Below are 25,181 nucleotides of genomic sequence, written 5' to 3' on the forward strand. Positions count from 1 at the left end.
GGCTACCGCAGGGGTTAAAACCAAACCTCCTTTAGTACGCTCTTTATCCGTGGCCCACACAATAGATGACACGGCAATGCATTTAACTTGGGAGGCTGACCTTTCTCTCTCCAGATGCCGTCTTGCCAGTTGCGTGCTTCGTGGTAATGTCACTAGAAGTGCTTTGGCAATCTCAAGCCTTTGTGAGTCATGTGTCCCCTCAGTGGGTTTCCTTGGAGTGCATCAGCAGGTCGTGTCACAAGTTTGCCAAGAGCTGAAGGAAGCCTCCATGACGGTCTTGGGTTACATCACAGAGGCAGAGGACGTTTGGACAACTGGTCCTAGTCCCTGCTGAGGCAAGCCTCGGATTGCACAGTGCATCTGGCACCTCATCTCGGGGCTGCTCATGAGAAGGGCAGGTATGGAGCACAGAGAGGAGAGAGAGAAGGTTAAATGGGCTGGAAAGACTTACAAATCACACGCTCGTTGCAAATCTGGGCTGGGTCAGTAGCAGTCATCCTTTCTGTTTATGATGAAGAAAGGATGGATGGATGAATGGATGGATGGACCAATGAACAGATGGAAGAAGGGAAGAAAGGATGGATGGAAGGTGTTCTATCAGTAAATGTAGAAGTTTCGTCTTGCACAAATAGTCATCATTATTTTAATCAAGCCAGTGCCAAACCTAAATTACTCCAACAGTCCCATTATATAATTCCATCCTGTATGATTAAAAGCTTTCCCAGCAAACTGGGAGATTAAAACAACTGATCAAAAAATACTGAGAAATCTCTCTGCCCTACCCTGATGGATGCCACTCTGATCCTTCTGACCCAGTCACCAGAGGCACCTCTTGATAGGAAAATCCAGTAGGAATTTAGGAGACGAGATGCAATAGTGAACAGGCACCAGCCCCAACTGGGAACCACCATTTGTCCGTGGACATTTGTCAGTGGTCCCCAGTGGTCCTGTGATGGTGGCTCTTTCCATTCCGGTTTGTCAGGCTGGTTGTCGATGCCCTTCATTATAACGGGAGGCCGAGGCAGTTGTACAAGCCACACAAATGAGGAAGAGAAGCCAGTTTAGCTGCCTCTCCCAGAACTGCTGTCATTCAGGCAGTAGAGGCGGGGAAATAGGGGTTAATTTCAGGAGAGAAGACTAGCTGATGGGAGGCGGATATCCATCTGGATACACACAACAACAGGGAAATAAGCCTTCAGGTCAGTGCTGAGAAGGGGGTAGTGGAAACCAGACTGAAGAGTCGTAATAAGGGGATGGAAAATCAGGGAAGAAGAGGGTTTACATGAGGGCAAGAAAAGATAGTGAGACTTTTGACTGTAAAAAGGACACAGTATTGAAGTCAGGAGGAAACAGGAGAACTCAGTACCTCAGAAAATCAGTGCACCTGTGGCCTCCCAAACATTTGGAGCTCATTCAGGAGAACCACCTGCTCAGCCCACCCATGCCAAGAACGAGCATCACTGAGACAGCAGAGCAAGGCACAGCAAGTTTCAGCCCCTGTAGAAAGCTCACCAGGAGGACATGAGCATTTAAATGAGGAAGGTCAAATATTAGAAATCAGACTGGATTTACAACGGCTGGAAAACCCAGCAGGGTGAGTCCAAGCCGTCATTTTCAGGGATCCTGGTTTCTAACTGGCTCCTCTTCTTCTCACTACTAACATGTCTGTCTTTGAAATGGGAGGAACCCCCAGAAAAGGGTATTCCCAACCCCACCCTCAGCAGCGGAAAAGGCTCAGCTGGGGAAGGGTGGCTGTCAGGGCTACCAGTGCCCGGTCACCGCTGCTGGCTTCCCCGGCCAGCCTCCTGCCGCTCTGAGCAGTGCCCCTGTCCCAGGTGATGCTGTGGTTACTGCTCCTTTGTCCTGACTCACGTAATTCCTCCTCAGCCGTTGCCTTCACGACTACATCCCCGTGCAAATAGCCTGACACTAGCCAGGCAAGTCAGCCGCTCCACTTGTGGAGATGCAGGGCTGTCTTTCTGCAGCAAAGTTTTGCTGGGAATTTTTCCACCCGAAAGATTTTTCTGGTGGAAAATACAGGTTTTGAAACAGGCGAGTAATCTGACTTGGGATTGTTTCTTCTCCCAACTTATTCACCTATTTACTTAGTTTTCCTTTCCGCTGGCGTAACTGAGCTGGGATATTTCATTTCAGCCAGTTCATCACTAGTCAAAACTTGTTGTTTTTTTTCAACTCACCCAAGTTGTTTTGTTCTGATGAGCTGAAATCAAGCAGAGGGGAAAAAAATCTGTTCATCGGTCAGTATTCCTGAATGGTTCAGTGCCCCGTGACATTTCTAGCACTGGTTTCATTCCCACCTAGTGGTCACCTCGAAGACTACATCCCCCACTTCCAGATCCCGATTTCGTTGCGAGAGGCATCATGAGTGTCATCCCACTCTGGTGTGCTTGTGGGGCTCAGATACCGGACTCGGTGCAGCAGGGACGGGGGGTGGGAGCGCAGCCTCCCTGCCACGTCTGGCTGTGGGGAGTTAGCTCAGAAATTTCCTGTGGAAAAGCAGCGTTTTGTGCTCATCCTCAAAACAGCAGAGAACATTCTGAGCTTAAGAAAACCGATATTTGGTGTGCATCAAAGATAGTGGAAATTAAGGCTTTCAACATTTTCTTAATGCAAAATTTGGAGCATTGCCAACCCCAACGTGAAAAAAATAATTATGACATTTTTGGCGTAATGCCCTGTTTTGGAATAGAAATAGAAGCTGGAAAGCTAGACTTCCCCAAAGGGGCAGACACGTGGCTTTGGTCAGTCCCGATCTGAAATGCATGGCATCTCTAGAAGGCTCTCACCGTTCTTTGTGCGTGCTGTCCTCAGAGTGGTTAATCATTACTGCAAGGCTCAGTTTCCTGATATTTACCAGCGAGGTCTTCCTTTCTTTCCAAACCAAAGGCTAGCATCAGCTGCCAAAGAGCTGTGCAGCCACTGAGAGTATTTTGTCAGCCTGGTCCCTCGCAGCTGCGGGTACCCTGCCTGCCTTCAGCGGAGGCTGGAAGGGATGCCAAGTGATACGATGGATTTTATTCACCCCACGGCCGCCCTTCCTGCAAATTCATCAACTTCAAAACGAGCTGCTCAAGCTCATGCTCTGAGAATGCGAGAGTCACTGTGTCCTCCCAGGGATTCGGCAATGACCTCAGCCCTGACGCATTTAGCCCACTGACGGACACCCAGGATGGCAAGATCTCTGATTGCTGCGGCGGTAGTTTGGCAGTCATGGGTGGCAAGGAAATGGCACGCGTGCAGTTTGTGGCTCTGCTAGCGTGGGGTGCAGAGGTGTGTCAGAGAAAGCTGTCTCGGACTCCCCTCTCTTTACTGATGAAGTGATGCTTTACCTGTCTGTCTCCCTTGCAGATTTTCACCTGCGGTGCAGCAGGGTGTCACTGTTTCCCGCACCAGAGCTCAGGGGGCATGGAGAGGCTGCGTTTACGCCCCACTCGCTGCACCGAAGGTCTGGCTCCTGGGATCGCCAGGCAAGGGACAGCTGGTTTGGCAGTGCCATGGAGCACAGGGACGGCAAGACGGGTACGTGGCGCCTGGCAGCCACAGGCAGCAGACAGACAGGCAAAGCCCAATCAGTCTGAAAAACCTCGCAGAGACCCGGGGTCAGACTTTGGGGAAGGGCTGTGGGGATGAGAGCAACCACCCCAGCAGGGCTACGGGCACAGGCATGACAGCTCTGCCTCTGTGGGCGCAAGCCGGGAAAATATTGACTCTGCGTTTAGCAGTGGGGAAGGGACAGAGCCTGTGTGAAAATGGCTTTTTGCGGAGGCATTTCTAAAGTTGAGTGCAAGGCAGCTTGTTGTTGTAGGTCAGTAGGGCCCCGAGCAGACTTGGCTCTCCTCCTTTCAGTTTCTTCCAAAACCCTTAACGTGTTTACTTACCGTGTCGCTTAATGCGTAGCACGTAACACCTGCAAAGTGAAGAATTTGGCATTCGCAGGGGACAAGATACTCGAAACGTGACTCTTGAATTGACGCTGTATGTCAATTCTGAGTTTTTGTACAAAGTCTTGTGCATTTTTTTCATCTCAGCTCCTTCTTTTAAATGTTTTTTATTTTATTTGCCACCACTCTGCTAATGTGGGGAAAAAATGGCTTTCTGGCTGCAATGCTTAGTGACCTGTTTCGGGCATGTTAAGACAATATGTCTTTAAATCCTAAAATAATGTAAGTGTAGTGAAATGCCATTGAATTTTCTCTCTTTTTACATAGAAACATGTTAGTTCCAGGCAACTTGAGCAAACTTGGGAATAACCTTCCGGAGTTAAGAATGAATGAGATCGTTCATTACCAGTGAAGCAGGTAAATCTTGAATAAAGATTTCAGAAGACACTGGGGGGGGTGGAGGGGCACAAATCCTGTTACCAAAAGCTCGTACGTATTGTACATTAAAGGGATCCCTGGGGCCGATAAATCCATCCTGCCCTTTTGTAACTCAGAACAGCATGACCCAGGTGAGAGGGAATAGAGAAAACAATCTCTTTCCCTGCCAGGCAGCTGATTTTGATACAAATCCCTCTCTCTACCAGGATCTCCTCTCAGTATCTGCTCTCCAGCACTAGCTCCTGCACTAGTCCAAAACCAGTTTACTTCACCTGCTGTAGCTGAGTTACCTCTTACCATGGCAATGGAACAAAGCTGAGCTCTACGCTTTGAGGAAAGCCTTGAGTGGTGGAGACGGAAACGTTCAGCCCTGCATTTGCCACCTCCGGGTTCCTCCCTCCCCATTCGAAGCAGACTTCTGCTCCCGCTGAAACCTCCTGGGTGAAGCCCACAAGGAGAGGAGGAGCCATGCAAACACTGGTGCATCGGTGACGTTGAAAAGCCTTTTAGGGGTGGAATGAGACCTCTTGTCAGCAAAGCACGGCCCATGCGAGCGGGATACCTGAATCGAACTCAAAGCAGAGACTCGGTTTTGCTTCAGAGGGGCAGAGTGTGCCTCCATGCAGTCAGACTTGGGTGGACCCAAAGATGCCAGGAGGACGGTGTTGTGGTGTGCCAATGTAAACTGGTTTCTGTCCAAGGACTTCAAGAATAGGGTTTTTCCTACGTGAAGGCAAACCTACCTACAGAAGGAAATGAGACTGTGCCTAGGAAACCTCCTTCATAGCATGAGTGTGCAATCTTTATGCAAATGAGACCTTACTCATACAGTGTGTCTCAGCAGTCCTCTCCTGGGAAAGCACTGGCCCCACGCTCCATCCTGCCAGGGACACACACAACATGCAAGGAAGAGGGGACACGAGGTGCGCTGCCAGCACAGGTTTCACTGACGGATGGACATGTGTGACTGGAAGCAGCCTCGCAAAGCACTTGCTCGCTGATCCCACTTCAGCACGTTGAAACGAATGCACGAACTGCCAGGACTGACTTATTCCAGTGGCACCTTTTTAGTTTGCCAAATCTCATGCTTATTTGCTAGCACCCTGGCACAACTAAAGGCAGCCGACGTCACGAGGGCACAGCACTTGTAGCCAAAAGCAGGCACTACCAGCAAACAATGGGATTTCCAAGGAAGCGTAATAAACATGCCTGTGAAATAGAGTGTTCTCCTGAGCTTCTTTGCTTGCTCATGGCCTGTGAAAAAAACAAAATCCAGAGTGATCTACGTAATCATTGTTGTGCGTAGGAAGGCTTGCCTGGGCTTTGTTCTAGGGAAAAAAATCTAGCTTTGGCAAAGGTGAGAGGAAAGGAGTTTCTAATTGCTGTAGGCTTCTCTTTGTGATTCATTGTTTCTTCACATACGAAATGATTTCAAATAGGTAAAGAAAATTCACCTCCTGATGCACCGATGGGAAGGCACTAGGCAAAAACTCAGCTGCGGTAAGGCGGTACCAGATGCCCTCCTCTTCCTGATGGTGGGATGAATCAGAAGGAAAACCGTTCACATCAGGGGAAATACTGTGAGTCTCGCTTATGCCGAAGACCCTTTGCTCTGCTCCAGCTGCAGGGAGCTCAGCAACGCAAACCTGTGCATGACTTGGACTGACAGTAAAGGGTCCCTCCAACAGCCGGACGAAGGGCCTTTCGTGGGGAGCCGGTGATCAGCCCCAGACAAAAGTCATATTGGCTCAGAGAAGAATCAAGAACTTCTTTGTGCACCATTTCTGCTCAGTTTGCCCCCACCGGGTCTGAATTTGACCTCTGCCTCATCCTGCCCCTGTTAATCTAAGATCAGAGAGAGTTGGGGGCTCTGGATCCACTTTCTGTCAGGCAGGAGATGGACAGGGCCTGTGACACCCAATGACCGTGGTGGACATGAGGGCAGGGGCATGTGTTTGATTCTCACGTCAGATGATAGGACTTGAGCACCAACAAACCAACGAATGCAGCAGAGAGGAGAAACGGTCATGCAGCAACAAAACGGCAGCCCCTCTCTCACGCCATGGGCTGTACGGGTCTTTGTAAAGATGCCGAGACAAAAAGCGTTCAGTTTGGATGGGAGAGGACCCCTCTTGGCCGAGGGGATTTGTCCGGGTTCCTGCAGGAGATGGATTTAGGCAGCTCACAGCATTTTCCTGCTGAGATGAAATCCTTTCACACAGGAGGACGTCCACGCTCTGTTCACGTGTGTGTGTTTACCTGCCTCACCAGCTGCTCAACTTGGGAACCAGGTTGAAAAAACATTGTGCAAGGAAGGTTATAAAGTAAAAAGCTAAGACTTTAGCTGCACTTCCAGGAGAAAATTCCCAAGCAGTCCTCACATGTCCTTTATTTCTCTGTTACTCTGGACACTACTGGAAATAACATGCGACACAGAAGAAAAACATCACGCTATTTCTGTCACATGTTGCCAGTCCTCATGTGAGACTGCAATCCCTCAAAACGTGCAGTACCATATAATTTACTCACATGCTATGTGCTTTCAAGTGAGTTGTGATACGCATCTCCAGGGTGACTTCATACCCAAGCCACTAACGTGAGGAAAGGGATATATTATTCACCCCACTTAACAAACTCAGTTAGTCAAACTACCCACTGCAACTTTCATTGGCGCCAACACGCTTTAGGTCAGACGGATTTTTGTGGCCAAGATCTTCTTAGGGGAGCCTTAAAGGTAACCCCAAATTGTTGCTGCTCCATCTGTATGAGACCATCTCAAGGAAGTTTGCCTTGCTTTGTGTCTATAAAAGATTGTTCCTCCACTGTTAAAACTAGCTGTTGTATTTGCCCTGATTGTAGTACACAGTGCTCCTTAAAAAGAAGGCTGCAGTCAGCATGTGACAATTAAAAACCACCTGTGCCTACAGAAAGTCACTTTATTATAGTAAGCAAAAAAGTAGTCCAGAAGTTGCATGGAATGAAGAAAACAGAAGATTCATAGCTAATGTTCCAGGTATTAGAGGTAACCATGTTTTAGCTTTTAAAACAACCAGGTAGTGGCATTTTGTTTTGTGGCGGCTTTTTTTAATACAAAGATTTCTGCTCTGGCTCTTTTTCAGCTCAATCTCTAAGACACTAGAGGAAAAAAAGCCTATATTTTCCCAAGTATAGACATCATTTTTCCAACAGCCACGCTGCACACATAATTACACACATTCTCAAAGTTGAGTGCATTCTGTGATTGAGCTGGGAGACCACCAAAGCTTAATGAACAGCAGTCATGCAGCTTTTGCTACCTTGAGCGCAGCTCCACATCTAAACATTTTCTTCTCTTCTTTATAGAATGAGTACTTTCGGAGCACTTGCAGAATAATCCAGTAGCTGCGTACGCCTTTGGAAAACGATGAGGTGGGTGTTCTCCTCTGTAGGGACCGTGCTGGCTTGCAGTCCTGGAAACATTACAGAAAAGAGAGATGATCTGATGATTTTGCCCATCTAACAATGACGTGGTACTCTGAATATATAAAATAATGTGCAGTGTAGGGGAAATGCTATTGTATTGAAGGTAAAGGCCCACAGTAATTTTGCTTGGGTAAATCAGTGTAATGGCACTGACTAGAACAGCTGAGCTCTGGCCTCGGTTTCTTTAGGGATTCCTATCTGAAGCACCTACCCCTTTCTATCCCATGGCGCCAGGCAAGCATCATCAGGAGGCTGGTTTTGCATTGGGGTACCGTGGGGAGCCTGCCTTGGGGGGGACGTGGGTAGGGCCACGAGCTGGCCCTCGCCAGGGAGTCCTGGGGGAAGTTTCTGCAAATCACCCAAGGAAATGGAAGGAAGGGCAGCAGTTTTCAGTGCTCTCCAGCATGGCAGGATGTGGTATTGGAGAAGGAGATGGTTAGCTGAGGGACAGCTCCCCATTCTAGTGTAAATCCAGTATTGCTTCACCCAGCTTGCGGCTTCAGGCCCTTACAATTACTGCTGGGGTCAGAATCTGCCCCTGAGCATTTGCAAATTGAGCCATTGCACAAAAACGAGTGGCTGAGCGCTGGAGGGTGAGTTTGGTCAAACGAGAGCTACTCGGTGCATGCTGTGTGGAAAATGGAGCAGTCAAAGCCCAGGGCAGCACACTAACAGCAAGCAGCTTCCCAAAAAAAACTAGCACGTGGCAGGACTGCTGTCCCGGACAGGCTTGCAACATGTTCCCCATCACCGTTGCAAAACTGAGCCCAGCCTGTCCTGCTCAGCTGTATCTAATGCCAGTGCGCAGGCAACAGGAGCCACAACGTGGCCCATGATATTCTGCAAATTATCAGGCCTTGTTCCCTATTGCCTACCGTTTGTGAAAGCCTGTGGAAAGCAAGTGTAAAATCCCACCGCTGTGATTTGATAGCATTAAACTTCTTAGCACCACGGTATGTTTCATCAGATTAAGCAGGGATGCTCAGAGTTGCTGGAGTTTCCGTTGGCTGAGAAGTTACCCCTTAGATTTTCAGGGGCACTGTTTTTCATTTGTATTGATATAAATGAGAGAAAAATCCAGATCTTGTCGTTGTGGGGACCAGCAGATTCTGTCCTTTTTGGTTTTCTCTTTAGACATGCGCCAAAAGATTTTGCAGTCAAATGCGTAGTGACTGAAAACACATGCCACTGGGCAGACTTCCCCGGGGTGAACAGCTGATGCAGTACAAGTACATAAATTATTCCCTTTCTGGACAGGTTTTGCTCATGCAATCCCTGCTTCAGCCTAAGTCTCGGGAAAAGGAGTGGAGCACAGGGAGAATGTCACCATCTTAGAAAAAAATTACCTGCTGAGGGCTTTCACGGCAGGGATGCATGGCCATCTGAACGCCTGCGTATCTCAGAGGCTAGCAGAATCGGTACCGATTTCCAGAAGGGCAGTATCTGGGCCTTTCCCTTTCCCTCCTTGCCAACACCCCGGCTACGCATCTACATCCTCTTCATTACAGCAATCTTGATTTACATCAGCAGGAATCGGAGTCGCACATGCCTCACTTCAAAGCTCCCTCCCTGCCTATGAGGGAGCTGCTGATAGCAGAAGATACTGGCATCTGCAGATCACAAGTCAAGTGAAAGTCTGGTGAGCTGCCCAGACAGACACCCCTTCGGTTTGAGTTATTACCCTTTTCCACCTGTTCTCAACTGGATGGATGAGAAAGGATAACTCCATGTTCAATCACCCAGGTCAGCTGTGCCTGCCCTTGCAAAATAAACATTTGATGTCAATGAAGAAAATTAATGGGCAGGTGTTTCAGATACTTCCTGTCCCTTCACGCATTTCTCGGAGGTTTTATCAAAAGTAAAGAGAGTGAATAACGAGATCGCAGTTGGCACTCGGACTCTTCTGGAAGACACAGTGCCCAAGCGCGCTCCGCTAAGGCCAGGCAGCTGTCAGGATCGATGTCACTTCGCCTCTGCAAGTCCCTGCCTATGCCCCTGATTGCCATGGCATGGCTGGGGAAGGGACAGGCTGTGTGCTGGCCATCCCGTCTGGGGTGAGAGCAGGGTGGCTTTTCACCCTGGGCCCCGGGGTCAGAGCAGAAGGAAATACAATCCAAATACTATGCCAGTCCAGGGGCTCCCAGCACAAACCAGAGCTGGCAATGTGCAATTTCACATTCTGGGCACAGCCTTCCTTTTTAGTCATCTCAAGGTGATGGGCCACGGTCAGTGAAGAGGACAGCAGGTCCCAGGAGCTGCCAAGCAAAAGGAGAGAGCGCATTAACGTCAAGTCAGCAAAATTTGCTGGGATTCACCACAGAGCAGGAGATGCTGAACCGCTGCCTCAGGACATCAGGTCCTTGCCAGGGTGGCCTTGTGGCCCCGGGGCTGCAGGTAGCCAGATGATGCGCTGCCCCACAGCGGGAAACACAGCCACAGCCTTCATTGCTGGGACATTTTCTGGAGATGAGCCTGGGAAAAGAGAGGCAGACTGACGGAGAGAAACCTCCCCTCCAATGTGGCCACGGTGCCGTATTCCACAGACGTGGCCGGAGACCAGAGGGGAAAAAAGTTGGCCCCAACACCACCTGCGCCAGGTGCTGTCTGAGTCCGGGCTGCACTGAAGGTTTTCAGGGCTAGCAAAAAGACAGTCGAAGCACAGGAAGGGCCAGCCCAGCTCCCGAGGCGTTCATTTCTGCCAGCAAGGATGGGGCAGTGTACCACAGGCCCATCTCCTCCCACTGTGCCACTGGCCTGTGGAAAACAAAGTCTGGCTCAGGGCAGACGCCAAGGAAAGACTCTGGCTGTGCCCGTGCATGCAGCTCTCTGCACGGGCTCCCTGCTAATCTCTAAGGTGCACGCCATTGGGCTCGCCAGCTTTTGGGGAAGCTCCCTGTCCTCTGGGACCGGCATGATGGACCAGCCAGAGCAGGCAAGGGCACTTTGAGCAGCAGCCCCAGCCTGGGTGTCCTGCTGGAAAACCCCAGGTGCTGCTGGGAGCGGTGGCTCAGTAGGTGGCACTCTGCATCCACGGGGAGCCAGCACCTTCCCAAAGGTGAGCCCTGCCCTTGCCGGCCCAGCAACCTGCCCCTCTGGCCCAGCCCCAGTGGGACAGCCCACGGGGGTGAGCCTTGCAGCCCCCTCAAGGCTTCTCCTCCTTTCACCGCTCCTGGGGACATCCTCTGGGAGCTCAGCCTGGGGCCAGGGTCCAAGTGTCCTTCCAGCCCTGGAAGAAGGACACGGCCAAGCTTAGTGCCTCCTCCCCAACAGCACACAGCAGAGCTGGGGCTTGCGGCGGGATCCCACCCTGAATGTCCTGAAAGACATGGCCTCTGGAGGGTGTCCTCTCAGAGAAGCAGCCAAGCAGGGCTTTGCCAGGACGCCGCCATTTGGGAAGAGCTCCCCTGATGTCCCACCTGAACCTCTGTGTGCACAACCGGTGGCCATCACCACCTTGCTGCATTTTCTGCACGCTGAGGAGCAGTGCTGGTTGATGCCAGGCTGCCCCCTCTTCTTCAAGGAAGCAGGAGCGGCAGGAGGAAGTCGGCGAAATGCCTGACAAATTCAAAGCACGCCGAGCCAAATTCCTCGCTGCTGCCAGTCAGTGAGACGGAGCCATCGGCTGGAGATTGGAGGAGAGAGGGAACGTAGTGAGTCAGTCGCTGGATATGCCGTGTTTGGTCTCTAAACAGCGCAGGTAACACGGGCAATTGCACTCAAGTCATTCAACCTTTCCCCCGCTAAGCTTCTCCTTTCAGTTGCTTAGCAGTTTGCCAAGCGTAGCGCACAGGGCTGAAATTTTCAGTGCTCGGTATATTCCTCCGACTGAAGTTAAAAAAATTAATTGAAAATGTTTCCAGTGAATCTCCGATAAAAAACTGGGAGACATACTTCATTATAACAGCTGCAAAAAAGAAAGTTCAGCAGGGAAGCTGCTGAACTCAGCTGCGGGGCCTTGCTGAGGGAGCAGGCCTTGAGCGCAGCAGGTGGGGGGGAAGGAAAACTCCCAGTTTACAAACCTCCCTTCAGCCATTCTCACACTACCAACACCACGTTTTGACAGAAGAGACCCCAAATCCCTAAGTCTCTGCCTTTAGAGAGACTCCACTCACACGCACTCGGCCTCTGCTAACGCCAGGCCCTGGGACTTACGGGGGTCTTGTGGGAAGGGAACTCCGGTCTGAGGGGGAAAGGAGGGCCCCGGTCAAGCCCCCGGCTGCCCCCAAATGATGACAGAGCTGTAGCCCAGGAGCTGCTCAGCGACCGCCTGCCAGTGCTGCAGCTGGGCCAAGCGCTTTCTGTCCCGGGGCTGCGGCGGCTGAGCAGGATTTGTCTTTTCCCCGCTGTAGACGCTATGGGAAAAGGCATGGGAAACGGGGGGAAACGCAATGCTAAAAAACCCCAACAGTAAAGCTGTCAGGTAATAATCTGTTTTAATTGCACTACGCGCAAAGGGGCTGATGGAGGTTTGCCGGGGCCGCCTGCCGCAGGTTAACGTCTGAGTGACTGATTCAGCAGCTTCTTTTTCAGAGCTCTTGGGCATCGCTTCTTGGGATTGGCGTGAGCTGGCAAAGACGGCACCGGGAGCCGCATATCTCCCTCGGAAGAGGGGAGAAGGTTTAATGACTGAGCAACTTGGATCCCAGCCACCTCGAGCAAAGGCTCCGTCAGCTTCCTGAGCTGTGAGTAGCGTTCCAGCCCCTCTCAGTTAGAAGAGAAGGTCGCCCAGATCCTCCTTTCCCAATGTTCGGCAGCACTGCCACTCGCTGCCCTCCTGCCCCGCCGCGCCGCGCAGAGCCTTTGCGGCGACCGGAGCAGAGGGGTACCGATCCCTTTGACCTTGCCCCCCCTCAGGGCTTTTCTGGGTTCCCACCCTACACCAGCACGTTACAACCCGCTGCCCTAGTTTTTCTCCCCTAAAAGTAGGTCTACTTCACTCTTTCTTATGCAACAGCTCAGGAGAGGCGGCGGTGGTAAAGCGCCCTCCGCTAAGGGCTACCGTGGCAATTATGAGCCAAAGTGCCCCCGAGGAGCACATTTGCCTCTGCCTGGATGCATGCCCACCCTCCTTTCCACTAGTTACTCAGTCATTACTCATGCACCGCTCCAGCAAACACACATGGACTGAGGCGAAGCGTGATTGCCAGATTTATTGCTGGAAAAAATGTCTGCCGTATCTCACCTGCTTCCTCGCTGAGGAGCGGGGGCAGAGCGGGGGGCAGGGCAAAGAGCGGAGTGACCAGACAGGTGTGCCGGCGCAATAAACTCCTTGTGTCTCTGTATGCAGGGCCCTCCATGGCAACTCCGTGCACTATTACCCATCGCCAAGATCCCTGCGCCGCAGCAGGAGAGCGGCAGGCGCGCCAGCGCCGCCCGCCGCCCGCCGCCCCCCGCCCCGCCTCACCTGCCGCCCCGCCCCGCCCTGCTGACGCCGCTCCACGTCCGGGCGCGCGAGCGGCGGCCGCCTATAAAGCGGGCGGCGGCGGCGGGCGGCTCCTCATGGAGCGTTGCGCACCGCTGCCGCCCGCTGCGACGCCCGTCTCCCTGTCGCCGCCCGCCCCGGGACCGCCAATGCGCGCTGTGGCGTTGATCGCCGCGCTGGCCGTGCTGGCAGGTGCGTGCGGGGCCGGCGGCCCGGCGGGAGGGGAGCGGGGCGAGCCGAGCCGAGCCGAGCCCCGCCCCGCGGCTGAGGGGGCTCCCGCGGCTGAGGGGATCCCGCGGGGCGGCGGTTGGGGCCGGCGGTGGGGAGGGGCGGGGACGGGGGGTGTCGCGCGCCGTCGCGCGACGGCGGTTGGTTTGCCCCCTGCCCACGGCGCCATTTCCCCTCACAGCGTGCCGGTCTGTCGCCGGGTCCTCGCCCAACGCCACGGAGCCGGAGCGGCGCGGGGGCACTGGCCAGCGGGAGCCCGAGGCCCGTGAAGGAGAGGCCGTGTCGGGTCCCGACTATGAGGAGGATGAGGAGTATGAGGAGGCGCTGCCTGTCCATCAGTACATCGTGGACGACTTGATCCGAGGTGAGTCGGCAGCCCTCCTGGTGCCCGGGGACAGGGCCAGGTGTGAGGTGGGCTCATCAGCTCGGCAGTGTCGGGCCTGAGGGCTCTCTAGATGTGAGCACCGACTTCCTTCTGACTTGCCTGTCTTGTAAGGCTGCTGCACTTAACTCGTAGACTACAGAGCAAAAGCACGCTTCTGCTTGAAACTGTTGCATTAAAAACAGGCTGTCAGGGATGAAAACTTAGAGTGAGTGTGACTAGGGTGTGTGGAAGCTGCAGGTTAACTGATTGCCTGCTGTACTGCTCTCCTCTAATAAACCTGACAGGAGGCCTGTGATGGGGCAGCTACCACCTACTTACCGTGGAAGCCTCAGTGGGGTTTATGGGTGCTGTTTGGCTCTAAAGGTGGGTTTTACATCAGGTTGCCTTTCTTGCTTCAGGGGTTTCCTGGGTGTTTCCTTATGGTGGCTTATTTATGTCAGAGTTGTCTAAAACTTTTTGGGAAAGCGAACGCTTAAACCTTTTAAGTGGCTGCAGGAAAATTTATTAAGTATCTTTGAGGCAATGCTTCACTGTCAGTAGCTATTGTGTGAATTTATTGCGATTTGTCCATTTGTAAGCTGTGAGGAGATCTGACTAGCCCACTTGACTATGGGGATGGGAGGATTTTGTTGGTTCTGGCCTAAGTGCAATTGTTATACAAGCCAGGTACTTACAAGTGATTTGGACCTCAGTAGATGTTAGTAGGCTGGTGCTGTTGCCCTCTTAAGATGGATCTGGCTACTATGGTTCCTGTGGGAACATCTGAGACTGGAACGAGACTAAAGGACCTCTTAGGTGAAGGGGAACCATGCTCCGGATGCTCAGTCTGGGGAATTTGCAGACCCTTGCTGGAGTTCTTCATGAGTAGAAGACCTCCAGGGAAAACAGGCATGTCAGAGTTATTGAGCAGTTGGGCCTGTAAAACTACTGGCTTGGTGACTGAAGTGTTGTATAACTGCACAGAAACCAGAATTGTAACCAAAGGTGGTTGGTTTGTAGACCAGCTCTTCTACTTGGCATGAGGTTTATCTGTGGAGCCTTCAAGTTGTTATGATTCAACTGCGGATGGCTTTCCTGGCCATGCAGCTTGCAGACAGGGACACGGAGATCAAACTGACAAGCTGAGCCTTGAAGAGGGAAGAATGGAAACAGCCTCAATTATTAAAGTGTGAACCTAAGCATCAAGTCGAACTGGACGGAGGAGGGGCCTCAGCTGTCAGTAAGCTCACACTTCTAGGGACAGGAAACCTTGCTGCAGGAACAATGTTCCTCGTTTACATATTAATATAGCTTATACCATTTGAATCAGACTTCTGATTGCTGAAGGCATTTTTGCTTTTAAGTAACTTCAAGCCAGGCTTGTTGCTCTGGAAGTTAAAACGATCAGCTGTCTAGACAACAGTAAACTACACCTAGTTTCTTTGTGCAGGCTCTCTTCTCGTCACTAGAAATACAGGGTTATGAAGTAGTTGGATCAAGTTGTGTCCTATTGTAGTGATTGCCTATATGCTTAGTGCTCTGGATAAAATATTAATACTCTAAAAATTACTTTGATTAGGTCTGCAGAGCACAATAGAGGAATTGAAGAGTATTATAGGTAGCTCTACTGTTCTTAAGACCTGTTCAAGCTCACCTGGTTAACTGTTACTCTTGAATAGCACGGTGTTGCACTGAGACGACTTGCTTTATGGCTAGCAGTAAAGGGATGGCTTCTTTGGAGATCCGGTGTTTCACCAACTTGCTCTAAAACAATGCTATCGAGCTTTGACTGTTGCATGGAGCAGCTACAGAGCTTATGACCCGTAGTCAGTGACTGGCTTTAGCTTGTTCTCCCCGGCGAAAGGAAGATGATTGCCCTTGCTTAAATCCGAAGGCTAGTAAGTCACCAGCATTTTAAACTACGCTCTTCTAGAGGTTTTGTCTTAATTGAGATAATGAGGGGCAACAGTAAGTGGCAGAACAAATAACCTGACTCTTGCGGACTATCCTGCTTTCACTCCTTTGGTGTACTCGGCATCACTCTCAAAGTAGGAGAACTGGAAATGAACTATCTTCTGCTGAAGACAGCACTTGCAGGTTATTTGGGAGAAACAAGTATGCTAACTGGGATAGCAAGCTGTCTTGCCTCTGCAAGTGCCCAGAACTATCTAGTGAGTTATAATGCCTTTCATCACTGATGCAAATGGAGAGTTGAGAGCGATGGAGGCTGTTAGCCTTGTATCTGAGTCGATACAAAACTAGTGGATGGCTTGGCTCAGTGTGAACTCCATGTTCTTTACAGGTCTTTGCTTGAACCCGTACAGTTTCGCTCAAGTATCTTATGCTGTGAAATGCTGCAGTCCTTCAACTCTGCTCTTCATCTTTGGTGGCTCTCGCAGCTCATCTGCTCATACTGCTTTTGGTCTGCATTGCACAGGACTTAATGGTGGCAGAGTTGTGCTTAATGAGCTTCTAAGCTTGCTGCCTTTGTGCTGGGTGTGAAATTCCCAGCTGCATGCTCACTTGCATACTATGCTTCCTGGTCACAGGTTCTCCTGCTGTGACCGTCCCCCTACGCCTCACCAAATTCTGTAATTCAATTTGCACAGAACCTAGCTTTTTAGCTGTGCTAGACTAAGTCGTCTTGTCCTTTTTTCAGTTGAACCTGTGATTAAACCCAAGCCAACAAAGAGGGGGGGTGAGAAGAATGCCAGCAAATCAAGAAGGAAGAAAAACAAAGGGAAAAACAAAAAGAAAGGGACTCCCTGTGAAATGGAATACAAAAACTTTTGCATCCATGGTGAATGCATATACCTAGAACATCTCCAGATGGTGACCTGCAAGTAAGTCACTTGTACCTTGTGAGTTAGGTGTGATTGGCATGAGCCGGTGGCATATGAGGGCTCAGAGGAAAAATCAGTGTCAACTTGGCATAGATCCATCTCCTGTGGTATTTTGACTGAGAATCTTTCTGCCATGTAAATTAAGTGATGATGGAATCTGAGATGCATAACAAGCCACTGAACTCATCAGTTGGTCATAAACTCAAACCAAAAGAATGAAAAGGCGTGTCTTCCTGGAACATCACGCCCAAACTAATCTCGACTTGTTGAAATGCTGACAAACCTTGTGCTAGAGCAGTGACTGCATTTCATGAACACGCTCTAAAGGGAGCATCTTGAGATTCATGGGAAACTCTGAAGATGTCTAAGTCCAGTTTAAATGTGTGTGGGTGTCCTTGACTCCAGACAGCACCGGAGCTGATAAGAACTTGTGTTAATGTTTACTTGCAGGTGTCATCAGGATTTTTTTGGCGAGCGCTGTGGTGAACAGTTCATGAAGACTCAAAGGAAGAATGATGTGGCAGACTACTCGAAGACTGTGTTGGTAGTGGTAGCTGTCCTGCTCTCAAGCATCAGCTTCATTACTGTACTTATCATTGTGATAGTGCAGTAAGTATTATACTCTTTGGTGTCTGTCTAGCTCAAGTGTGAGTGGGGCTTGGGTCCAGTAGCCCTGAAATGTGCGTGGCTCATCTGAATCACCTGTGTGGAAGACATCCAAAAGGGCTGTGTTCTTATCCCAGCTTGGATATGTCTTGAGGGTAGAAGCAAGGTCTGAGAACTTCGTAAGTGACTAAGTGTTCACTTACCCTCTCTTGCTATTGGCTGCGGGCAGCCTGTGACCTTTATATTTTAAAACAAGAGCCTTTCTGCTCTTGCTACAACCAGGATAGTTGCAGTGCTGCAGAACACCAGCAGGAAGTGGAGGAGGAGCGTTAATGCTGACACAGCAGTGCCTTCCCTAATCCTTGTGGAGAAGCCTGCGAGCAGTAATGTAACAGCCTCATGCATGGCTACTACCAACAACTGGGTACACAGCTGGAGGGAAGGAAATGGTGCTCCAACTGTCCATTTTTTAATGGAGGTTGCTGGGCTTAAATACTTGCGCTGGGGGAGAAGCAAATGGGGGAACAAGTGCTGTCAGTCCCAAATACTGTACCGCTTGCTGTTAAGATGGAGGGAAAAACCATTCCAGCCTAACCAACTGCTGACAGTTCAGTGTGGTGGGGAATCAGAATCTGGGGTCCTGTTGTGAATAAAGTAAAAGAGCTTTTCTGGGTACATGTTTCAGGCCTTATATCAAACTCTTCTTTGTACCTGCTAACAAGCGGTGTGCAGCAGCTTATGCCTGCCTGTGCCTTTGCGTCTTGCCAGTGTGTTCGCCAGGAGTTTGTGCTGAGGTTAATAGTCAGCATGGGGAGCCTGACTGCAGGGTTTCCTGAGTATTGGAGCAGTCCTCCAGTTCTGACACTGCTGCTCCACCACAGTAGGGCTTGGGATATTGTAGGTGAAACTCAAAAGTTCAGTCTAATTTTAGATCTTGATGAAGTGCATCAACTGAATTGGGTACATGCTATACCTTTTCCTGCAATTCAGGAAACAAGGTGTGCATTTGTGATTTCACTGTTGCTTCATAGTTAGATCTGAACTTGAGGAATGCTGGGATGAGCACTTGTTCTCTGAACACTGCCTCATTCCTCGCTGCAGGAGAGATAACCAGTTCTGTAGTGCTGTAAGAGCAAATGAACATTGTTAGTTTCTGGAGCGAGCCATGGAATAGGATTGCATTTGTTTCATGCTCTGAACCTTCACAGGCTGGAAGCATGAGGTTCATTAATCTGTACCTTCACCTGGAGAAGCTACATGGTCTGTTTGGAACAGTTACTAGAAAAGACTGGAGAAACTGGGAGAAAATCAATAAGTAGCTTGGTTATGATGTGTTCAAGGGACACATCAAGGGGACAGGGACTTCAAATACTTGAAGTCCACAGGGCTCTGCTGTGGGGAGCAGGAAGGCAGTCTGGTCTCTGCAGCTGTCTGCTAAAGCCACCAGGAAATCAGTCCCTCAGAAAGTCTCCCGGTGCTTTGCTCAGTTCCAGCAATAATCCCTCTTCATCTTGCTACCTGTTCGGGCTTAAGCCAAGAAGCCCTGGCGCTGTGAGGCAAAACTGCCGGTGCCTAACTCAGGGGCTCCTTGATGTTATCATCAGATACCGCTTGATGCCGAATGTTTAAAAAAAGTCTTGCTTGAAACTTCCTCGTGCTGAGGAGTTTCTTGAGGATTCAAAGGATGTGAGTCTAAATGCTGCAGAGGATGTGGGGGCTGCTAACAACAGGATGTTCATCAGGGTTCAAAATGGTTCGACCTCTAACATGCCGTAATTCCACAGGGTCAGGAAAAAGTGTCCTCAGTATGAAGAGAAAGAAGAAAGGAAAAAACTTCGACAAGAAAACAGAAATGGCCATGTTGGTGTGTAAATGAGGAGAAAGCAGGTATGAAAGCTGGCTTGAAACGCCTTTCAGTCCTTCCAGGCTGGAATTACCATCTGAGAATTGCATGCATGTTTTGCAAAGCTAGTGTTTGCTTCTAACACTTGAAGTGCCTTGAAACACGTAGGTTACATGTGAACAACTGGCTCGGTTTTCTGGTTTCCCGAAACCACCTGCGTTGTGTGAGTTCAACAGCGCTGTTAGCTTTCTGTGTGCTGTCTTAAAGGAAGAGTGAGGATAGGAAGCTGTACTGTGATAAGTGGACTTCTGATGGAGGGGAAAAAAAAAAACCCACAACCCTAATGTCTGGGCAGAGGCAGGTTTAGTGCAAGAAACCATGGTAGATTTCCATCATGGAAGGTAGTGCAGCAGCCAAGTGGATCATCACCCCTCATAAGAAAAGCACTGAGCATTTTCATGTCTTCTCTGCAAGGCATCAGGAAGTTTCTGGTGCTTAGAGACTGTAGATCAAGACAAAGCTGCCAATTCTGTGAGCGCCATAGATAGCCTCTCAGTCAAGTTACTGTCATAGCAACTCAGTGCTAAAGCTCCTTGGCCTAGGTGGATCATGCCTGGGAGAAATCTAGTGGATTTTAATGAGAAAGCAAGTTGGTCTCTTCTGACCAAAAGTGTACCTAACAGCAGTCTCAAGGACCCTCATTGAACAGGAGTTATACTACAAGCTGAAGGAGGAAACTGTAAAGGATAGTCCTGAGAAGTTCTGGCAGAACTCGGAAGTTTTTCTTTGCCACATGTCAGCTACAGACCTTGTCCAAGCTTTGTCCAGTGACAATTGGAATGTTTTGCTCAAAGCTTACTTGAAGCTGAAGAGTATCTAGCAGAGTGTCCTCAGGTGTGTGCACATACTTAACCTACCTGCCTCAGATGCAGGTTTGATGCAGTTCTAGCACAGAGAGCTTGTGTCTTGGGTGGTGATTAACGTGCCTGGTCTGCCCCTTACAGAACAATTCTGATGTGGCCACTGCCAAGCTGCAGGGTACCTCTGGCTACCTGACACATCCACCTGGACACTGTGCGCTGGAGCTGTTGCCACTAAGCCCTGATTCATCAAGACAGAGGCTGCTGCAAGGAGATGTCAACATGCCACTTGCTGCTGAATCGCTTGCTGGGGAGGACAGTTACCGCTACATCTTAGCACAATAATGTGGAAGGAGCTGCCACTATGGGGTAGAGGACCTGCTATCAAGGCTTTCTAGAGACGACTGCTACTGAGCCCTCTCTATCAGTGCTGGAGCTCCAGTTTCCGCTGTTGTGCGGACGGACTTTCTTCTGTTAGCAAGTCTCCTTTGGCAGCTCTAACCCTAAGGGAGGGAGCTTGTTGCAGCTTTCAGGGATGGATGGAGGGGAGAAAACTCCTTTCCCTCTGCAAAGTTAAAAAGGGAAGAGCTCTGAATGGCTTTTCTCCCTAGACCGCAGTGGATGAAAAACCTAATTCTGCTGTCACTGTGCTCCCTGTTGATATCGGCTTCAAAGAACTTCATTTCTCGTTCTGACTTGCGGGGTGTTGGTGACAGATCTTTGTCAGCCACACCTGGGTTCTGTTACTGTATGTGTGGAAAGTAATCCCTCTGAATTCAGTTGTGTGAGTGGAGCTATCCATTTGCGTGTGTGCTAGCCTGAGTTAAAATTAGTCTCTTCGGGATGCTGAGACGGTAAATGCAAGAACTGAAGCTCTGTATCTGAAGGAAAAGATCCATGCTCAAACAAGCTGATAAGCCTGGACCCATCTGTTATGAACACAAAGCTACTTCTGTTACCCAGGTACTTGATGCTGCTTTAAGCAGCACTTAAAGTATAAAATGCTTCACACAGATCCAGTCAGCTGAACTTGACCAAGAACCTGTTCCTTTGAAGAATTAAATTCGTGCACTGACACTCGGCAAGCAGTGGTCTCTTGTGCTCTACCTTCTGGTGCAAAGAACTCAACTTACCTCAAACTTTTCTGACCCCAGTGTCCTTGGTTTCTTGATCTGTCCATGCAGTCCTGAGCACAGAGTATTATTTGAGGTCAGTTTCTTCTTGGAAGAGTGAATGTGTTCTGTATAAACAGAGCAGAATTCTTCTGGTAGCAGAGAAACACCATTAATTGTCAAGTCATATCTGTAAATGTGTAAATATTTATTACTGTATTTAATATTTAATGTTTCCATAACAAACTTATTTATTTTATAATTAAACTTTTTACATAACCTAATCATGGTAAGATTTTTTTTTCTTGCTCTCCAGAGTACATGTAAACACTTGAAATTAGAGCTTGTTTTCTCCTTAAAGGACAAGTTTCAACACCTAAGAGCACAAAGCAGGGCTGTGAAGAACTAGAGCCCTGTGTGAAGTATGAGCTTGGTGCTCTCACAAGAGTGCAAGTTGTTTGTAAACAAAAAGTGCAAATGCAAGTACCTGTTTCAGTAGGTAGTCCATTTAATTCAACTACAAAGGAGTCTTTTAGTTACTGGATTAGGAAGGGGCTAAGTAAGCCACCTTACTGGAAGCAAAATCTGAAACTGAAGTTTGAGCAAATGAGTAGCCCTTTGCACTGGACTCAAGAGCTGGGAATATTGAGGAGGGGAGAGCCTTTCATCTCTTGTATGATCAGAGAGAATTTGGACAGCGGCTTGAAACTCGGTCTTAAAGTAAACAAGGAAAAGCAGAGTACCCTTAGGCCAGTGACTCCCTAAACTGAAAGGGACCCTTGGTCTCTACAGTCTGCTTTGAATTTCTTTTCTTCCCCGGGTAGTTATCAGTCCAACTGTATGCTGGTGTTCCCTTTAAGCACTTCCAGCAGTGAGCTGGGGTCTAAGTTCAGAGTTGCCTGAAAAAAGTGAGTGTCAATGGGGTGAGTTGGGCTTTAAAGCCACAGTTATAAAGAAGACGATTGAGAAACTTGTTTTGAGGCTCTTCACTCAAAAACATCTTCAGTAGGTGTTGCTGGCTGTGACTTAGCTGGAAGCAGAGGAAAGGGAAAAAAAAAAAAAAAAAAAAGAACAACCAGTTACAGTTCAGACCCCAGTTGTGTACCCAGTGTAGGAGAGTGTAGTCCTGTCCAGAGTAGCTGGGATGCATTTCCCTTGGCCTCCTGACTTAGCGAGGTAGTTCTCAGACTCTCACTCTAAGAGCAGCCTGTATGGTATGTGGCTGAGGGACAGGTAAATGTATTGCAACATTTCTTGGGGAGATTGCAAGACTTCATTCCAAGGAACTTGCTTCATTACCAAAGTAAACAGCGCTTCTCCAAGTGGCTTTTCCACAGACATTTGCTATTAGTGCTCTGGCAAGAAAAGCTGTTTCTGTAAGTCATGCCAAGCTTTTTGCTTTGGAGTAAACAAGCTCAATCTCAGTGGTAACCGAGCCATAGCCTAGTGAGACTGGGGATGGCTTACAACTCCCATTTAAAAGCCGTGAGACTCTTCTTCCAGAAACTCTTCAATCTCTAGTCTTCTTTCTCAAGTAAATATCGGGTTTTCTACTTCATGGGCTAAACTAATGCTAGCGTAGAAAACTGAGCTGTTTTCCCTCTTCCCCCCCAGCTTGAAAGCCTAACAGGAGAGAAGCTACTAGTAGTTACTTGTATATTCCATCTGTTGTATGTTTTTCATGCTCTTGATTACTGAGTGGACTGGAGCGTTTTTTCCAAAACTAGGCAGTTAGGAACTGGAGAGGCCCAACTGGGCTAATTCTGGGAGGTTGGACTCTTGAAAATTTGAGTGTCAGCTGGTATTGTCCTGGCTTGGACTTGAACTCGTATCAATAATCAGGAAGGAAAATCATTGCTGAGTCTCCTTAGTTGAAAGTTTGGAGACAGGGGAGGGCAGGATTCATAGAAGACTTGTTCCTCTCGAGGGATTTAGGTTACAGCCAGATTTTCTGAGAGGTCGGGCAGCCAGCAACTCCCTCATAGAGAAGACTTTTGTTATGGGTCAGTCACATCCAGCATTGCTGTAGTTCTTGTTAGTAAGCAGTGATTTTTTTTTTTCTACTTGAGCTATGGCCCTGACTGATAACAGCTTGCTACCAGCTTCCTAATGTAAATTTGATACACGAGCACCATCAAGACCTACAGTGTCCGGTGGGTTGGTTGCTTAAAAAACAAAAAACACAACTGATGGATGTAACTATATGTCTGGAAGTCTCTTGCTGTCCAAGGATGCTACGCTTGTGTGACAAGCAAATCTGATCTGCTGCAGGGCAAGGCCAAAGATAATTTTTATTGTTGATCCTGCACAGCCAGGTCTGCTCTTTGAGATACATAGGCATCATCTGGCTTTTAATCTGCTCCCCTCACCGTGGAGTTACCTTAGTTCCGCTAAGCATGCCTGTGTTTCTGGCCCCACATCTTAGTAGTAAGTTATGCCTCCAGATTTTTCTTGACCTTCCAGTGGCAATGTTACTTTGACAGGAGAGCTTCTGTGTCCTTGTTACTTGTAGCTGTCTCAGCTGAGACCTGGAAGAGTAGCCTGATGTTCTTGCACAATTTTCTGCACACACAGCTGATTTTGCAAAGTATTTTCGATACCCAGATCAGTATCCAAGAATTCTGGTAATGTGAGGGTCATGTCTGCTTGCACAATTCATTCCTCTTTCCCGAATATTTTCTTCTCTATGATTATTGCCTTTTGTAGAAAAAATGATACCTCCTCACGGTGTCTTTCTCCGTTATGTATTTATGGAGCTTTTGAGTGTTTTGCAGTTGTCTATGACCAGAGTAGCTTCCTGTCTACTTCTGGACTTTGCTTCCTTCCTCCTGCCCTCCTCCCAGTATGCCTCTTTTCCCTCAGAGCAGTAGCAGATGTTACTTTGAGTCTTGGCCTGCTGGATATTATAGGAAGGCCAGTTCAACTCTGTGGCAATGAAAAGATACGAGTTTAAGATGTTTTCTTTTCCTTGGTAAATCCAGGTATACATGGACATCTGTGAAGTTGTTTGTACTGGCAGTGGCCGCAAGTAGATGTTGTGCAGTGGTTTGCCTAAATCCACCTTTGAGTTGTTCCATGCCATTTCCAATAACTGGTATAAAGTTTTGAGTTCTTAAAATAACTTCAGGCGTTTTTTATATCAGTATACTTACATAGCCTGGTAGTGCTACAAATACTTTAGTAGACTACCTGAGCAAACATCTGAAAGCAAGGTTGTTAACTGGGACAAATGCTTGCCTCTTTTTGAAGAGGTTTTCTCAATGCACTAACGGTATGTCTCACTTCAGTGAACAATCCTGCAATCACTTGGCTCTTGAGGCGTTATCTTTGATAGGAAGAGATGGCTTCGCGTTCTTGGTGACAGCTGAATGCAGTCGGTGAGCGTGCTCGAGGGGTAAGGGCCAGTTGTCGGTGTCAGTGTTGAAGTCTGTTCACATGAGATAGATCAGCGGACAGAAGGGTCAGACAGCCTTTAATAAGCAAACCTTGATTCCTTCTCATTTTGTGAACAAAGGTGTACATACCTATCGTTCCTCTGCTGGTTACGCCTTCCTTGAGCGGGTAATCCTCATTTACTGCAGGTCTGGCTTTGCCTATGACTCGCGAGTTTGCTCGGTTGAGGCAGCTACGCCTGTGAATGTCAGAGGGAAACAGCTATTGTTTGCTTACTGTGGATCTAGGCCCAAAGCCAAGGAAGCAGGATTTGTGCCTTTTTCAACCAAAGGAGACCTGCGAGGTGGGACATCTTAAGTCCAAGGTCAAGAAATGCTTTCAAAATACATTTTCCTAGTAAGGAGAGTAGCAGTTTTTCTTGAGAAAAAAACCAAATTTTCATTCATACGCTTTTTGTGTCAGAAAGACGTATCTTTTTGCATATAATTCAGAAAAAAGCCACTTCTCAGCTCGCCATTTTTTGACTGAAATAATGCAGCCTGTTCTGTTTTTTTGGGGACAAAAAGCAAAGCTAAATAGCCTGACAGTGTGATCTACTCCAGCATTTTGAATATGTCTTAACCTAGATGTCATACCCTCATTCCAAAGCCGTACATGCTAAGTCAGATAACACCATCATTACTTCCGCCTGCCTTTGGATTCTTGCCT

At 48.9% G+C, this 25,181-nt stretch overlaps 1 protein-coding gene across 1 annotated transcript; it reads left to right on the forward strand.

Moving 5' to 3' along the window:
• Positions 1 to 13,337: 13,337 nt before the first annotated feature.
• On the forward strand, positions 13,338 to 21,356 carry AREG (amphiregulin). Its single transcript, XM_076337484.1, has 6 exons — positions 13,338 to 13,416; positions 13,634 to 13,816; positions 16,476 to 16,659; positions 17,110 to 17,268; positions 19,050 to 19,152; positions 20,113 to 21,356. Exons 1-5 carry the CDS (start codon positions 13,374 to 13,376, stop codon positions 19,135 to 19,137), a joined length of 657 nt encoding a protein of 218 aa, XP_076193599.1. The 5' UTR covers positions 13,338 to 13,373; the 3' UTR covers positions 19,138 to 19,152; positions 20,113 to 21,356.
• The last annotated feature ends 3,825 nt before the right edge of the window (positions 21,357 to 25,181 follow it).

The sequence above is a fragment of the Aptenodytes patagonicus genome, chromosome 4 (genome assembly GCF_965638725.1).
Source record: "Aptenodytes patagonicus chromosome 4, bAptPat1.pri.cur, whole genome shotgun sequence".
In the NCBI taxonomy this organism is placed as follows: domain Eukaryota; kingdom Metazoa; phylum Chordata; class Aves; order Sphenisciformes; family Spheniscidae; genus Aptenodytes; species Aptenodytes patagonicus.

What these genes read in the sequence shown, in the direction of transcription:
- AREG (XM_076337484.1), top strand. Translation starts at nt 13,374, where the DNA reads ATGCGCGCTGTGGCGTTGATCGCCGCGCTGGCCGTGCTGGCAG. An exon ending in CTCCAGATGGTGACCTGCAA is followed by an intron (nt 16,660 to 17,109) that starts GTAAGTCACTTG and finishes GTTTACTTGCAG; the next exon opens with GTGTCATCAGGATTTTTTTG. An exon ending in CTTATCATTGTGATAGTGCA is followed by an intron (nt 17,269 to 19,049) that starts GTAAGTATTATA and finishes GTAATTCCACAG; the next exon opens with GGTCAGGAAAAAGTGTCCTC.